The sequence below is a fragment of the Salmo salar genome, chromosome ssa16 (genome assembly GCF_905237065.1).
Source record: "Salmo salar chromosome ssa16, Ssal_v3.1, whole genome shotgun sequence".
Lineage (NCBI taxonomy): Eukaryota > Metazoa > Chordata > Actinopteri > Salmoniformes > Salmonidae > Salmo > Salmo salar.
In genome coordinates, this window is record NC_059457.1 from 18,978,321 (window position 1) to 18,995,934 (window position 17,614).

Consider the following 17,614-nt stretch of genomic DNA (forward strand, 5'->3'; position numbering starts at 1 on the left):
CCATTGAATTATTCCCCCCGGACATTTTATTCCATCACTTGCAGCCAAATATATTATTTTATATTCATCCAATATCTGCCATGTTTTTGGATAACATCATGCGCATGTGATGTTGGTCCAATTCATGCCAATGACTGGAACAAATTGCAAAAATCAATGAAGCTGGAGACTTACATCTCCCTCACTACATTTAAGCATCAGCTGTCAGAGCAGTTTACCGATCACTGCACCTGTACAGAGCCCACCCACCTACCTCATTCCCCAAATTGTTTATTTTTGCACCCCAGAATCTCTACTTGAACATCATCATCTGGACATCTATCACTCCAGGTTTAATGCTAAATTGTAATTATTTTGCCACTATGGCCTATTTATTGCCTTACCTCCCTAATCTTACTACAGTTGCACACACTGTACATAATTGTCTATTGTTATTAACTGTACATTTGTTTATCCCATGTGTAACTCTTTTGTCGCACTGCTTTGCTTTATCTTGGCCAGGTCGCAGTTGTAAACGAGAACTTGTTTTCAACTGGCCTACCTGGTTAAATAAAATAAAAAAATAAACAGGATGAAATCTGGATATAGAAGGTCCGTGAATCGGCATATGTGAACATGAGTAGATTACCTTAAACAACGGGCAAACATGTCTCATACCTCAGTGGTCTAGATGCAGTCTTTAGTGATGAAAACATTTGATACAATGGATTAGTTAATGAATAATCATTGACTTTACATAGCAACAGTTTTTGTCAGCCAGCCTTCTAACTGGGTCGTGCTGGTTGTTTAAAAAACAACCAAGACATTGGAAATGTAGTGGAAAAAGAAGAGGCAAATAAAAACAATGATCCATATAAGGTGCAAGTAAATCATAACATAAATATTGTGTTGCAAACATTAAAAAGGAAATACATATTGGAATACAAAAGTCAATAGAAAACTACAGCAAGATAAAGGAATGACTTGTGATGAATGCATGAAGTACTATATTTGGTTGTTTAAGTTGTGTTACTCTTGTTGGCTATGCATTGTGCCTCTATCATCAAACAGAATAATCCATGAGTGTGTAGTGGCACAACAGTTGAAGCATGTATAATGTGTCCTCTTTCTCCCAGACCTAGGAGATCTGTTATGATTGAAAGAAAAATTGGTGTGCTCAAATGTTTGTAGAGACAAAAGGTCATTGGGTGGCAGTTTCAAAAGGCATATACTTGAAGGAAAAGGCTGCTAACTCTTTTGATTAAAACAAATCATATTTAAGTGAGTGCGTGTTTTTCCTTTCTTCAAGATCTATTATGAACATTCACCAACTCCAGCTCTCAGGTTGTTGCAAAGCATATCAGCCCTCAAACCGAAACCAGCACAGCCTACTGACCTCAAACACCAAAATTGCTTGCCTCCTATTCTACAAAACACACCTCACACAGAACAGCAGTGGAACAATCATCTTATAAGTCTCTTCTCCTGTAGCATCACACAGACACTTCCATACTGTCCTCAGGGCTCATTTCCTTCTCCCCCTTCCTCTGGCTTCTTGATGATGCCGTACTCAATGGCTTTATCCAGGCAGTGCTGTGCTGCTCTGGAGATGGGGCTCTGCTCTGTGGATTTAGCCAGGACGGAGAGGATCTCCAGCGCCTCGCTCTCCATCAGCGTCTCGGCCAGGCTCTTCTCCGCCTGCATCAGATTCAGTATGACCACCACTCCACGGTGACGCAGCTCCAAGCTGTCACTAAGCAACAGGGCCTGAAGGATCTCTAGCCAGTGACTGGTCTGGAATCAGAGCAAGGGAAGTAAAGTCAAACTCTGGACAGAAATAGTAAAGGAAAGTTGTCTGGTACAGTATATTCAATTTAACCTATGTTAGTGTGTATATATATCTCGAGGGAGGATGCTTCACCGTTCCAGGGATGCGGGCACAAAGCTCAGGCTGCTCTGCGGTCAGCATGGCCAGGGTTCCAGCTGCAGCTTTCCTCAGCCTCTCATCTTCCTCTCCACTGTAGAGCACCAGCAGCTTCAGACGGTCATTCCCTGTGGCCACGTAGAGCTGCTGCACCTCAGTGCTCAGGACCAGGTTACACATGCACTCTGTGGCTGCAGCACGGACCAGCTCATGCTCCTCAAACATGTAACCCTCTACCTTGGGTACAGCTTTCTCCTTGATGATCTTCTGTCTGAGCCGCTCGCTGATACCAGCCAGGTTGGTGAGGGCCATGAGAGACTCAAAGTTCTGCAGCAGGGAGCAGTCCAGGGTGAGCAGACTGACCAGGGGACGCACCACCTCATAGATCTACACACACACACACACACACACACACACACACACACACACACACGAGAGAAAGGAATCAGGGAGTTTACATGAGACCACCACCATGGATTGAAATGGTCAAATCTGAACAGGCTCAGCAATATCTTATTACTAGATCTCCAGACAAACATATTTATTTCTCATCAGTGGAGCAGGATAGGGCAGTTATCTCACTCTCTCCCCAGGGAAGGCTATCTCTGGGTTGGATGTGATGGTGATCTTGGCCAGGGCCTGTGCTGCCTTGGTCTTTCCAACATCAGTACTCTCAGACACCAGTGGGAGCAGAGCCTGGCAAGACAGCATCATTAAATGCATTTTACTGGTCAATTAAATCAAGTAAGAAAGGTGGTGTGTTTAGACATAACTGACGTGAGGATGGTCTCACCTTTCCTCCACCCTGTGCCACCACTGTACCCCTGTCCTCCTGCCTCTCCACCAGAGCCAAGAACACCCTGCAGAGAGAGATACACACAGGGGGAAAAGACTGTGTTGTAAACGGGGAGGACAGAGTATTGTTAGGCTAGAGCCAGGGAAGATAAGACAGACAAACCTGGCGATGCACTCCCTGCAGGTCTCAGTAAGGGCGGGACTCTCCTGTTTCCCCATGCACACCAGAGCAGACACCACACCTGCCTCCAGCAGCTTCATCAACCTCTTCTCCACAAACGAGTGAGCGTCCTGAAACAAAAACACAGTCAGTGGGGCAATCTCATCGCCATCTTGGTCAGAGTTACTCTATTGGCCAGGTCTCTCTTAATAATGGATGTCTTTGACCTCAAATGGGACTTACTGGTTTAAACAGTTTAAGTAATAAAATAAGTCTGGGACAAGAGCTGATAAAAATAACCTAATTAGAGGAATATTCCCTGTGTCGAGACTTGGGGTGTAACGGTTCACCAAACCCACGGTTCGGTACGTATCACTGGTCGATTCGGTTTCAGTACAGGAGGAAAATAAAATGCCATTCATAATGTTCCTGGCATGGTCTGTTGTGACATGATTGTTATGTTGGGCCTCTAAAGTTTACACTGATGCTGCGTTTGTAACCATGTGGGAGGTGGGAATTTACCAGTTGTGAAGTCGTAAATACCAGTTGGATTCATTCATGTGATTTGAACTCTAATGCTGTGTCAACCATGAACTAAAAAGTACAGCTATCATGCTTATAAACAAAATTTGAATTCAAAAACCACATTAATAGATTGCTTTTTGTAAATAATATTTTGTTGTAACATTTAACTGCCGAAAATGCTGTTATAGAGGCCATTTCCTTAGTTAGTGACATCAGAGGTCACCATATGGAAGTGGGTGCTCAGGATGATAAACGAGTTTCCCACGAGTAAGTACCAGTTGGAGGACCTTTCACATTTTATCCACAACTCTCTGTCCATCGTCATTGTAATCTACTAGGAAGCCAAAATCTTAAACTGGAGATTTAAACGATGATGGAGGATCCTCCAAATCTGGTTTATCGACCCCACCGGAGAAAAAGCTCCCGGCTGCACCTCACAAAAGGATAGTTTGAAATGCGGCGATTAAGATTTTATTTTTTCAAATGTTTTTCAGCTCAGATTTACTCAAGAGGCATATCCTATAGGCCTAGTGTTTTTATTTGTTGTGATGTATTCATTCGGGTTCACAGTGCGAACTGAATCGAGGTCCCCGTACCGACCAGTTCGGTACTAATACGTGTACCATTATACCTCTAGTCGAGACCCAGTGATTAGTGAGGTTTGGATGTCTATAAGTACCTTGGGTAACACGGCCCTGACACACACAGTGCACTACCTTGGGGTGTTCCTCTGGTACGTGCTGTTTTGCATACTTGGCCAGCTCCACCATCTGAGGGTCAGGCTTGTCCACATCATAGCTGTTAGTACAGTTCACCAGGGTAGAGCCCACTGCAAACAGTACTGTCTTATCCTCTGACTGTAGGGACACAATACACCACCAACAGATCATTAAATTAAATTACTAGTTATCATTACATCTCTACACCAGTACAATGGGAGGCTGAGCGGTACATATAGCCTCATGATATAAAAATATATAATCCTATTGTCCAATTTTACTTTGATATTGGGGGGGGGGGGGGGTTAAGCTTACCTTAGCTAGCTGAAACATTGCCTGCAGGGCATTCCTGTCCTCAACTAGGTCCTCCTTTACGTCAGCGTCGAAGGTGAGGTAGGCCAGGCCCTCAATGGCCCACCGCCGAGACGTTGGGGGGAGAGACTCGTTACACAGCCACCTGGGACAGGAAGAGGTACATCATCTGACTGTTTCTATAATAACAAGCTACATTTTAAGTTACACACTTTGAAAAAAAAAAAAATAACAGGTCACATACTTCCTGCACTGTTTGGCCAGTTTCAGTGTGGATCCCTCAGCAAACTGCTTCATGCTGAAATCTGTCCCCCCAGCTGAGCCCAGCTTACACAAACCCTGTAAAACACACACACTTTTTCAGTCAAAAACAGATTCAGTTGTCACTACTTATTTCAATGTTTTTTTTGTTATTCCAATGGGACAATTGGCCCAGTGTGTTGGAGTTTAGCTGAACCATAGACAATATAACAATTGTATAGTATTGTTCTATAGCTATTGGCTGAACCCTCACCACTAGCGCTCGAACACGTATCTGGTCGTTCTCACTCTTCTTGTATAGGTCCTTGAGCAGTGCCACGCCATTGGCTGTGATGAACGAGGCCCTCTTGGCCTTGCCTGCAGCGTGGATCAGAGCCTCCACCGCCACCTGCTGGTGACACACGACCTCCGAGGCACACAGAGAGATGACCGCATCCATCATACCCGACATCTCCAGGGTCCTGTTGCCCACGTCGCTGGGTCCTTGCAGAAGCACAGACACCGTCTGAATGGCGCGCAGCTTACTCTCCAGGCCGGGGCGGCCAAAGTGACGCCTGCACAGAACAATATTAGTAAAGGTATCAGAGTAGTTCACACATGCACACACAAGCAGATAGTTTGGATTTGTACCGACAATGAAAATAAAAAGATGTTCACAATTCAATAACCTACAAGACATGACTATGCAACTTGGTGGGAGGCACAACCACAATCAACACAGACTAGAAAATCAAGACAGGACAAAACACTCACTGGACATATTCCTCGCAGAGTTTATTGAAGTTCTCCCTCTCAGCATCACTCTTCAGGTCATCGTAGAGTTTGCTGAGGAGCACAGAGCAGCTCATGTGGGAGTTGTCTGTGAGGGGAGGTCCCTCAGACATCTCAGGGACCGTTCCTGCTACCTCTAGGATCTTCTTTAGCCCTGCACAGGAGAGAACAGAGATATGGTTGATCTAACACCTTGATAGTTCATATTTACATGTACATCAGATTCAAAATACTATACAATACTGTGTGAGCCTCATCTGCATGTCAGAATGGCTGCATCCACCAAAGAGGAAAATTCAACATGCTCCGTCTCTACCATACCCTGGTCTCTACCATACCATGGTCTCTACCATACAGTGTGAGGGAGTTAGTCCAGCTCTTACCCTGGTCTATGACCCACAGTGTGAGGGAGTTGTCTGGGTTCCTCTGGGACTTGCGGGGCACCTGTTTGACCAGGAGGTTGATGGCGCTGTCTCGGCCCGGCCCAGACACACTGCTCGCTGGCATCATCTCCACCAGGTGGCGCAGCATGGACCGCAGCTCACGAGACGGCTCTGTATGGCACACACACACAAATATATTTAAGTCAGTCACCTTTCTTTTCTTTCTCCGTCTTATCGAGAAGCCGCAACCTGTAACCGGAAGACATGTCATCTCACCAGGCAGTATGGCCTCGTCCTTCCCTCTGATCTCCCTCTTCATGCCCTCTGTCAGGGCCTCGAACATCACCTGCAGCAGGTGACAGGCAGCCAGGGACACAGCAGACGCCCCAGAGCCCATCACCCCACACAGCTGCTCCATGCCCAGCTCGTTCACTATGGCCATGGTCTGGAGAAGAAGATGGTGAAGGTGGTCATGGTTGAATGCAATGTCGCTAGAATCTTAATTTAAATAATGTCTAGTGTTTCATATGGAGAAACACAGATATGACCAATACTTACTCTGGACTGATGGCCAGTACACAGGCCAACCAGGGTCCTGAGAGCAGACAGGACCACCTCCTCCTGCTTGGAGCCCAGCAGACTTTGGATCAGCTTCACCCCGTCGTTACGGAAGATCTGCTCGGCTCCCGCCTCCTCACGAGACAGCACCACCAGGTTCTGAGCAGCCTGCCATTGAAAAATAGATCACAAGGTGTAAGGTTCATCAAAGCTGAAAACATGCCAGTGTGTGCTTTTGTGTAGTCAGTGTTTATGTGTGTATGGTGTGGCTGTTTTACCTTCTGTCTGTCCGAGGGCTGTGCTGAGGGGTCCAGGAGGAGAGAGAACATCTGCTGAACGCGAGCGTCTGTGGAGGACATCTGAACTGACTACAAGGGAGAGAAAAATAAATCCTTATTATGGCCTTGGACCTCCTGGGTACATTGTAGAGACTTCATCAGAACTACATAGTCTCTGGTACGTCACCTTTTTCTGGCTCTGTGCTCCCAGCAGTCTGAGCATCTCCTTGAAGGTGTTGTTTGTGGGCTCCATCTGTGCACACCTCTGAGCGTCCAGAAACGCTTCGTTCAGACGACCCAGCTTCTGCAGGGCCTGTGCCCGCCGGAACCTGGCTTTCACGTCACCAGGGTCAACATCAAGAGCTGGAGAGAGAGAGCCTCTACTTAGTCAAATGTAGTATGTAGTATATATATATATATATATATTTTTTTTCCCCCATTGGTGAATGACAACATCGACAGGGTTGTTCTGCACTCTCCCACCTTTGGAGGCATCAGCCTCAGCCTTGGTGTAGTCCTCTAGCTTGAGGTAGCAGGCGGAGCGGTTGCGGTGCAGGACAGCCCTCTCCGCCTGGCTGTCGCTCAATTTGAGAGCCTTGGTGTAAAAGCACAGAGCCCCCTGCATGTCCCCTGCATTGAACAGGGTATTCCCCTCTTCCTTCAGGGCACTTGGGTCCTGGATCAAAGATGTACAGATAGTGGGCACAATACTGTCACGATCTGACAACGAATCATCCAACTTCTCTCCACAATATCATGGTCATATGGGATATGCGGTACCAGTCGTAGCTCTGACAAGCTATCCACCTTCTTCCCATCTAAAGGCACTTTGCCTCAATAAAGAGAGCCTCCCTTCAAGTGGTCCTTTACTTCTTTCATGTTAACAATTTCTGAAACTCCTGTAGTAACTCCCTTCACCCAATGCCGTCCAGCATGCTACTCTCAACTACACGTTTACATACAGTAACAGTCAAAAAGGTTGGACACACCTACTAATTCCAGGGTTTTTCTTTATTTGTACCATTTTCTACATTGTAGAATAATAGTGAAGAAATTAAAAATATGAAATAACACACATGGAATCATGTAGTAACCAACAACAACAAAAAAAGTGTTAAATCAAAATATATTTTATATTTGAGATTCTTCAAAGTACCCACAGCTTGGCATTCTCTCAACCAGCTTCATGAGGTAGTCACCTGGAATGCATTTCAATTAACGGGTGAGCCTTGTTAAAAGTTAATGTGTTATTTATTTCCTTCTTAATGCGTTTGAGCCAATCAGTTGTGTTGTGGCAAAATAGGGGGGTATACAGACGATATCCCTATTTGGTAAAAAGCCAAGTCCATATTATGTCTCGAATAAGCAAAGTGAAATGACAGTCCATCATTACTTTAAGACATGAAGGTCAGTCAATTCAGAAATCCATCATTAAGAACTTTGACAGTTTCTTCAAGTGCAGTTACAAAAACCATCAAGAAATATGATGAAACTGGCTCTCATGAGGACCACCACAGGAAAGGAAGACCCAGAGTTACCTCTTCTGCAGATAAGTTCATAAGAGAGTTACCAGCCTCAGAAATTGCAGCCCAAATAAATGCTTCACACAGTCCAAGTAACATACACATCTCAACATCAACTGTTCAGAGGAGACTGCATGAATCAGGCCTTCATGGTTGAATTGCTGCCAGGAAACCACTACTAAAGGACACCAATAAGAAGAAACTTGTTTTGGCCAAGAAACACGAGCAATGGACATTAGACCTGTGGAAATCTGTCTGATGAGTCCAAATGTGAGATTTTTGGTTCCACCCACGTGTCATTGTGAGACGCAGAGTATGTGAACGGATTATCTCTGCATGTGTGGTTCCCACCGTGAAGCAAGGAGGAGGTGGTGTGATGGTGCTTTGCTGGTGATACTGTCAGTGACTTATTTAGAATTCAAGGTACACTTAACCACCATGGCTACCACAGCATTCTGCAACAATACACCATCCCATCTGGTTTGCGCTTAGTGGGACTATAATTTGTTTGGGAGTGATGGGAGTGCTGCGTCAGATGACCTGGCTTCCACAATCCCCCGACCTCAATCCAACTGAGATGCTAAGTGCTCAGCATTTGTCAGAACTCCAAGACTGTTGGAAAAGCATTTCAGGTGAAGCTGTTTGAGAGAATGTCAAGAGTGTACAAAGCTGTCATCAAGGCAAAGGGTGGCTACTTTGAAGAATCTCAAATATATTTTGATTTGTTTAATCAAAATATTTTTTGACTACTACATGATTCCATGTGTTATTTCATAGTTTTGATGCCTTCACTATTATTTTACAATGTAAAAAATAAAGAAAAAACCTTGAATGAGTAGGTGGTTCCAAACTTTTGACTGGTACTGTACATGGTTAGATGCAAATGTAGAGAAGCCGTACTAGCTAGTGGTGCATGCCCCAGCTCTTGTTCATAATGGTAAGTAAAAATACTGATCAAACATAAAATTGCCAGAATAAGACCAAATGCATACATGTATCATCGTAGTAGCATGTGGTTAAATGTTCAATCTGTGGATGAACCCAAATAGCTAACAGTCAGATTCATCAGGCTGTAATACAATGAATTGGTACATACAGGCTGAAACGAATGACTACAACATCATGTACATTTTCCTTACAAACAAGAATGTTTAATAAAATTACATTTCAACTTACTCTACAGGTTGTCCATGGTGTTTGTCCTTCAGATGGTCGAGACAAAATATCCATAGGAAAGTATTATTTACCCTACTTTTTATTGCGCCGGTAGTGAAGTTGACATTTCAGGGTTAACCATACTTTCCTGTGGATATTTCCTCTCAAATGTCGAGCAGCTGAAGGACAAGCCGCACAGCCAACAGGTAGAGTAAGTTGAAATCTCATTTTATTCAACATTCTGACTTGTTAGGAATATTTACACGATATTGTGTAGTTTCAATCTGTATTACAAATCAATTGTGTATTACAGTCTTATGAATCAGACTAAACAGTAAGCTAACGTTGCCCCATTTTATGTGCTTTAGGTATCGACAATGAGCATTTTTTCGGTTGCTTGTAAATGTTTATTTAGACCTTTTTTTTTAGAAGTACATACCGGCCGTAATGGGAGTAAATTAAGATAGTTGCTCAGCGAAACTCCATATTTTCTGAGTAACGAACGTATTTTGACAACGCTTTCATCTCTCTAGATATGCTGCATTCAAATCAATCGGAACTAGGAAACTCAGATTATTTCCGACTAACAAATGTGTCTGTGTATAACTGCAACCATCAGTAAGTCGGAAATTTCCGAGTTTCCTAGTTCACACCAGTACGTGAACGCGGCATCGGACAACAGCTACTGGGGAAGCTAACGTTAGCTAGCTAAGAAACCCACCGAGCAATAGACTCAAAACTCTCCGCTACTGGCGATCTCTTACCTTTTCCTTCCCGTTTACACTCATGACTTCTTTCTCTGGCCGATAAGCTCTGACTGTAAATGAGACTCTTCTCACTGCAGATTTGTTTCTTTATTTCATTGATTTCTCTGCTTTTACAGGCGCTAGTTTGTGACAGTACTTTCTGAAGTTCTTCCTGTGGGTGCACGATGATGACGATTATGGAGCGGCTCCTCCCTCTACACATGCTCCATGACCAAATAAGGCAGAGAATCTCTATACGCTTTCACACTTGACCGTTTATCTCTTAAGCGCTTTATTTGGTTACATTTTCATTGCAGGTATGTTATGTATTGGACCAGTAGGCCTACTGTCAATGCTTTTTACATAGGGACTGATAAAGTGAGTGCAAAGCATCTGAACAAGGCCTAACGTCAAGATGTGACATTTCATAAAATATTACATTACTATTTATTCCATTTTTAAAAAATGCTATAATATAGGGATATGTAGTTGTCTTTTTCAAATGAAATACAGATCAAAGCCCGGTGCCTTACTAAATCCATTAAGTGATAAAAATAACGGAATCCTGCAGGAAAACTACTTAACAAAAATATAAACGCAACAATTTCAACGATTTTACTGAGTTCTAGTTCATGTAAGGAAACCAGTCAATTGAAATAAATTCATTAGGCCATAATCTATGGATTTCACATGACTGGGCAGGGACGCAGCCATGGGTGGGCCTGGGAGGGCATATGTCCACCCAGTTCAGAGCAAGGCCCACCCACTGGGGAGCCAGGCCCAGCCACTCAGAATTCGTGTTTCCCCACAAAAGGGTTTTTATTACAGACTTCTGTCTGTAGTAAAAATCCTTTTGTGTGGAAAAACAAATTCTGAGTGGCTGGGCCTGGCCGCAAAACCTGACTTTATAGGGGAGGGTCCAGGTGGGCATCTAGCCTCGGTGGCAGCTCCATTTCGGGACGTAGACCCCGCTCCGCTCGCTGATCCCTCCGCTTCCATGGAACCGGACCGCGGACCGTCTCAGGAGGCTCCGGACTGCGGACCGTCTCAGGAGGCTCCGGACTGCGGACCGTCTCAGGAGGCTCCGGACTGCGGACCGTCTCAGGAGGCTCCGGACTGCGGACCGTCGCAGGAGGTTCCGGACTGGGAACTGTTGCCGGAGGCTCCGCGCCATGGATCATCCCTGGAGGCTTCGGGCCATGGATCATCACTGGAGGCTTCGGGCCATGGATCATCACTGGAGGCTTCGGGCCATGGATCATCACTGGAGGCTTCGGGCCATGGATCATCACTGGAGGCTTCGTGCCTTGGATCATCACTGGAGGCTTCGTGCCTTGGATCACCACTGGAGGCTTCGGGCCATGGATCATCACTGGAGGCTCCGGGCCATGGATCATCACTGGAGGCTCCGGGCCATGGATCATCACTGGAGGCTCCGGGCCATGGATCATCACTGGAGGCTCCGGGCCATGGATCATCACTGGAGGCTTCGGGCCATGGATCATCACTAGAGGCTTCGTGCGTGGAGCCAGCACAGGGCGTACCAGGCTGGGGAGACGCACTGGAGACCGGGTGCGTGGAGCAGGCACAGGATATACTGGGCCGTGGAGGCGCACTGGAGTTCTGGAGCGTAGAGCTGGCTCAACCCGTCCTGGTTGGATGCTCACTTTAGCCCGGCAAGTGCGGGGCGCTGGCACAGGACGCACTGGGCTGTGAAGGCGCACTGGCGACACAGTGCGTAGAGCCGGCGCAGGATATACTGGACCGTGGAGGCGCACTGGAGGTCTGGAGCTTAGAGCTGGCACAACACGTCCTGGACAGATGACCACCTTCGCACAGCAAGTGCGGGGGGCTGGCACAGGACGCACTGGGCTGTGGAGGCCTACTGGAGACACGGTGCATAGAACCGGCTCACATTGTACCGGAACGGTGACACACACCTCAGGGCGAGTGCGTGGAGGAGACACAGGACGTACCGGACTGGGGAGGCGCACTGGAGGCCAGATGCGTGAAACTGGTGCATATGACGCTCCTCAGCACGCCCGCTCTGCAGCGCTCTCAACGCCAACACCTCTCTCTGGAATCTTTCGTCGAGTTCCTCACTTGACTCCCCGACTAGCTCTGGTTCACCCCTCGGCTCCGCCGACCACTCCGTGTGCCCCCCAAATTTTTTTCGGGCTGTCTTTTGGGCTTGCGTCCTGGACGCGAACCCTGGCGTCGTCGTTCCTCCTTCGCTGCTTCCACCTGTTTCCATGGCAGGCTTTTGTCTCCTGCCATTATTTCCTCCCAGGTCCAGGATGTCCTCCACTCCTGGCTTTCCTCCCAGGCCCAGGATCCCTGCTCCTCCTTGGCACGCTGCTTGGTCCGTTGGTGGTGGGATCTTCTGTTACGTTCATCGATGGAAGGATCGGACCAAGGTGCAGCATGGTAGGCGTACATCATAAATGTATTAAATGAACACCAAAAAACAAGAAAGATAAACGACACGTAAAGTTTTGTAGCGCTAACACAACAACTAAACAAAATCAAGATCCCACAAACTAAAGGTGGAAAAAAGGCTGCCTAAGTATGATCCCCAATCGATAGACAGCTGCCTCTGATTGGGAACCATACCCGGCCAACAAAGAAATAGAAAAACTAGATTGCCCACCCAAATCACACCCTGACCTAACCAAATAGAGAAATAAAAAGGCTCTAAGGTCAGGGCGTGACACCTATAGCCTAATTTTGTCTGTCAAACAGGTAAACCTACCTTTTACTTCTTAAATGTGAATAAATAGGCTCCAACACAAAGGCTTCTTTTTTTTTTAGTAAAGTCTAATTAAAATGAACACTGTTTTGAATTATGCCTATTTCCAGCACCATGAGCTGTCCATTCCCGATCGATTGTGCTGCGACTGCTGCTTCAAGGGTCAGAACCCCAATGTAAATGACTTGAATCTGGATTATTGTGAGGTCAATAACTCTAATAGGCTACATCATGGGAAACAAACATATTGTTTTTAATACAATAAATTATAGTTTAGAAAGCTATCAAAGTTTACCGGTAGTCCACATTTTCGCACAATCCTTCTCAAACTGTATGCGTAGGATGTGCATTTTTTGGACTAAGCCTAATAGATCATTTTTGGAAGAAGCCTTTGACTGTCCTGCTCTGCTCTTGCTAAAAAACATTTTTGTGTGCTGCCTAACCATTGGCTGTGCTGTGTAGGCCTACTGTGGCAGTTCAGGAGGTCAGGGGGGCTCAGGATTGGAATATACATTGCAGTGTGTACTGCAGCCTAGTTGTATTTACACTATCCCAGCAGCTATATTAGAAATATAACTTTGGTCTGTGCTTCTCCAAGCATGCACTTCGTAGCCTATAGATCATTTTATTGACACCACACTAAATAGCCTATAGGCACACTTGATAATGCATGCCCATCAGAGAATCAGAGATGAGGGGCGGCATCTGGCACACATCAATATATAGCCTAATAAGCAAATTATTCTAAAACACAGAAAAATATTGACATTTCATCAATTACAAATTATATGACCCTCCCGTTCACTGAAATTTAAAAAGCATGACCCTCCCCCGTTTTACTCCAGTAATCATTCTGAAAATGTAGATTCATCCCTAAATAAAAAGATTCACCAAGTATTGATTTTATTAGGGCTGCAATGTTACCTTTTATTTAGTATGAAGCATTGTATTTCATTATGATAATGATGACAAAATACAGACCATAGATATCATACAGTATCATCCAATGTTCCATACATTTACCTGAAGTAGACACCCAATGCAGGGCATTAGGTATGAGCCCTCTTGCTCAGTATAGAGACAAAATAGTTTACTGATTCACTGTATATCCTAATACATCTGGTGCTGGTGGGAATAAATGTACCTATTAAAACTATACACATTGGAAATATACAAGCAAAACCATAAGATACCTTATGATCACTCATTATCCCTATATACTCTGGTGTGATCCATATGCATGAAAACACCCTGTTATGCCATAGTGTGGCAGTATGTTATCCAGTTTTTTGTTGTTTTAAATTGATGGCCATCAAGGGATTCAAATGCTCAAATGTAGAACTTGGCATGGACATTTCTCCCCTAGGACACTCTCAGTCTTTAATGGGTCAGCCAAATTGCCTGACTGTTGTCGGTGTCCTCTGTTACCTTAGAGACAAGAGGAGTCTTGAGGGATCTTGTGCTCACCTAGGACTTGTGAGTCCCTCCCATTGCCATGGTAGCGGTAGAGCTGCTGCTGTGTCTTGTTGCTGTACGGGAAGAGGAGGCTAGAGATCCAGCGGGGACACGTGACATGCCTCGTAAGAGCTGACATTACTGAGAGACCCCGCGCACGACAGAACCATAGGAAGTCCACAAGCATCAGGACCAGTACCAAGGACCCATAGAGCAGAACCACAGTCTGGAACAGGGACCTGTAGCTGTATTGGAATCAAAACAGAAAGCTCTCATGAAGAACTAGAGCCAAGCTTTCCAGTGGTCAATGACTATGATGCTTCCATGAAAGTCATTTTTGCAGACAGTGCCCAAAGTTTAAGGATAATAATTTGATTTGATCAGTTTCCCACAAAAAATTATAAATAAACATCCATAACAATGCAAAAATAACAACACAGGAAATATCAATATGATCAAAGCTCCAAAGTGTTCCAAGGCTGAAATGAGTCACAAACACCATCTGTCTCCAATATATTCCTAACAGCTTGTTTAATGAATTATTGAAGTGTCAGCTTTGCTTATATTTCCACAAAAGCAACAAGTATAGGGCGTGAAGTATGTTGTATCAACTAAAAAGCCTAACATACGCTCACTCAATCTAAGGAAAAACACAACATAAATGCTGGATAGAAAGTTCTGCTCTCCTAGGGTAGCCATACTAGCCTACAGGTTTAGGTGAGTATGGTTACTAACCTGTAAATAGGTTCTTTGGAGTTCGCTCTGGTCTCTGTCTGACTGCTGTTCATGCTATTGTGGTACAGGGAATGTGGGCAGCACTGTTTGAGCCCCAGCCCCTCTCCCAGCCAGCAACAGAAGGACAGGTCAGGGGGGTCAGAGAGGCGGGGACAGTGGAACCCTGTGTGGTGACCACCCCAGTGGTCAGAGTAGGCCTCACACAGCATAGCTCCACACCCTACTTTATTAGGATTTCTGCCAATGAAAAGCAGCTCGTTAGTTGCATATAAGATATGTTAGTTACATGTAAGACAATTGTTAGTTACAATTGTTTGTAATAGGTGACTTAATCAATATTACAAATTAAATCAATCACATTTTATTTGTCACATGCTTCGTATACAACAGGTGTAAACTATCAGTGAAATTCTTACTTACAGGTCCTTTTCCAACAAGGCAGAGTTAAAGATAAAGAGGATACAATTAAGATAGAAACAAGGATAAAGTGGAGAGTCTTACCTGGTTTAAGTCCACAGTATCCCCTGCCTTTGGTTTGTGCTTTGTGTGGATCATGTATGATGTAGAGCAGGAAACTTACCTGGCATTCCATAGGGAATGCTCACCTAGGGATCTGCTTGTCACATGGCAAAACCTTGCATGTCCTGTTTACTCCCTATCTGGTCCCATATCATCCCTACATTTTTTATCCAAACCTTCCTCCCAATCCAGTCATCATCCATCACTGGTAGATAATTAGCTGAATAATCAGGCACTCTGCTATATTTTTATATCATAATACTCTGCAATATAATAAAAATTAAGGACATTTTTTATTGAACAAAAGAACATTCTCAGATGGACCAAATGTTATCAAAACATATTTCACAAAGTTCATCACAATGTAACAACTTTCCTGAGTGCGCATAAAAATCGATTTAAGATATAGATGGTTATTTAATCATTGGCTTTTGAGTACATCCCACAAAGCTTTGCAGGTCTCAATCAATCGAGCTAGGCTAAAACAAAGATGACGAATACATTAAAATAAATGGTCAGTTCCTGTCTGCTTACAGGATCCGACCCTTTTTTACAATTTTCGCCTAAAATGTCATACCCAAATCTAACTGCCTGTAGCTCAGAACCTGAAGCAGGGATATGCATATTCTTGATACCATTTGAAAGGAAACACTTAAGGTTGTGGAAAAGTGAAATTAACGTAGGAGAATAACACATTCGATCTGGTAAAAGATAATACAAAAAAAAAAAAAAATCATCTTTGAAATGCAAGAGAAAGGCCATAATGTATTATTCCAGTCCAGGCACAATTTAGATTTTGGCCACTAGATGGCAGCAGTGTATATGCAAAGTTTTAGACTGATCCAATGAACCAATACATATCTGTTCAAAATGTTGTATTGACTGCCAAAATGTGCCTAATTGGTTTATTAACACATTTTCAATTCATAATTGTGCACTCTCCTCAAACAATAGCATGGCATTCTTCCACTGTAAGCGGTTAAGGGTGATCTCAGACGGGAAGCACTATTTTCATGCCACTTCGATACCATATTGACTTTTTAGTAGCAGGTTAGGATAATTAACATAGCAGGTTAGGAGTCTGAGGTTAAGGTTAGAGAAAGGGTGAATTTGCAAAAATCACTTTGTATTAAAGTGGCGTGAAAAGTGTGTCCCCTGTTACGAACCGGCTCAGAGTTCGCAACAAAAGGGAGACAACGTGGAGACAAGGAGTATCAACATATATATTTATTATATAAAGTAACTAAGTAATTAACAACGGTGTGTGTAATCAGTAGTGTAAGTGAGTGTTTTGCATACCTGAATGTAATAATGCAGTGTTGAAGGGTGCCAAAGCAACCAACCAACCAACCAACCAACCAACCAACCAACCAACCAACCAAAAAGCCACAACTAGCACAACCAAAAAGGCACAACTACCAACCAAAAGGCACAACTAGCACAACCAAAAAGCCACAACTAGCACAACCAAAACAACAAGGTGTCTGCATGGAGAGAGTCTCCCCCAATGACTGTGGAAGAGGTCTATTTATCCTGGGACACACCCGGTCCCAGGTGTCTCCCATGTAGCTGACGACCCTCCCAGCTCCGCCCACCTAATAAGGAAACAAGAACAAAAAGAGAGAATACGGCAGACAGAGTGGGAGGGTCGTCACACCCCTCAGAGTAGCTAGGAGAGATTGTTGACCCTTCCTGTCCGGAAGTAATTTAGCCATTGCGATCTGTAGAATTGCTATTTTCTCATGTCAATTAACTTGTGACATTCTGGGATTACGCATTATATTAATAAAGTCCGATTTAAATCAACAAATAAGATTAAGGGTAAAAAAAAAGGTTAAGGTTACGAGACTGTACATATCAGTGGTGGCTGCTGAGGGGAGGACGGCTCATAATAACGTCCGGAACGGAGCAATGCAATGCCATCAAACCATGTGTTTGATGTATTTCATACGGTTGCATTGATTCCGCTCCAGCCATAACCACGAGCCCGTCGTCCCCAATTAACATGCCACCAACCTCCTGTGGTACATATCTGTCTGTGTTGGCAGAATCACTTCATAGCCCATA

General features: G+C 44.4%; 2 protein-coding genes across 2 annotated transcripts; both read right to left on the bottom strand.

The window, feature by feature from the left end:
* Nucleotides 1-658: 658 nt before the first annotated feature.
* LOC106573340 (protein unc-45 homolog A) lies at nt 659-10,285 on the bottom strand. The gene is made up of 17 exons (XM_014148304.2): nt 10,108-10,285; nt 7,149-7,341; nt 6,853-7,028; nt 6,666-6,755; nt 6,388-6,555; nt 6,106-6,274; nt 5,830-6,000; nt 5,429-5,600; nt 4,929-5,229; nt 4,659-4,753; nt 4,418-4,559; nt 4,100-4,240; nt 2,862-2,989; nt 2,697-2,763; nt 2,486-2,599; nt 1,901-2,290; nt 659-1,773 (listed from the first exon to the last, which is right to left on the bottom strand). The coding sequence occupies exons 1-17, from the start codon at nt 10,129-10,131 to the stop codon at nt 1,498-1,500; spliced, it is 2,817 nt and encodes a 938-aa protein (XP_014003779.1). The 5' UTR covers nt 10,132-10,285; the 3' UTR covers nt 659-1,497.
* Nucleotides 10,286-13,735: 3,450 nt separating this feature from the next.
* LOC106573341 (protein shisa-like-1a) lies at nt 13,736-16,853 on the bottom strand. The gene is made up of 2 exons (XM_014148305.2): nt 15,029-16,853; nt 13,736-14,538 (listed from the first exon to the last, which is right to left on the bottom strand). Exons 1-2 carry the CDS (start codon nt 15,235-15,237, stop codon nt 14,268-14,270), a joined length of 480 nt encoding a protein of 159 aa, XP_014003780.1. The 5' UTR covers nt 15,238-16,853; the 3' UTR covers nt 13,736-14,267.
* Nucleotides 16,854-17,614: the final 761 nt, after the last annotated feature.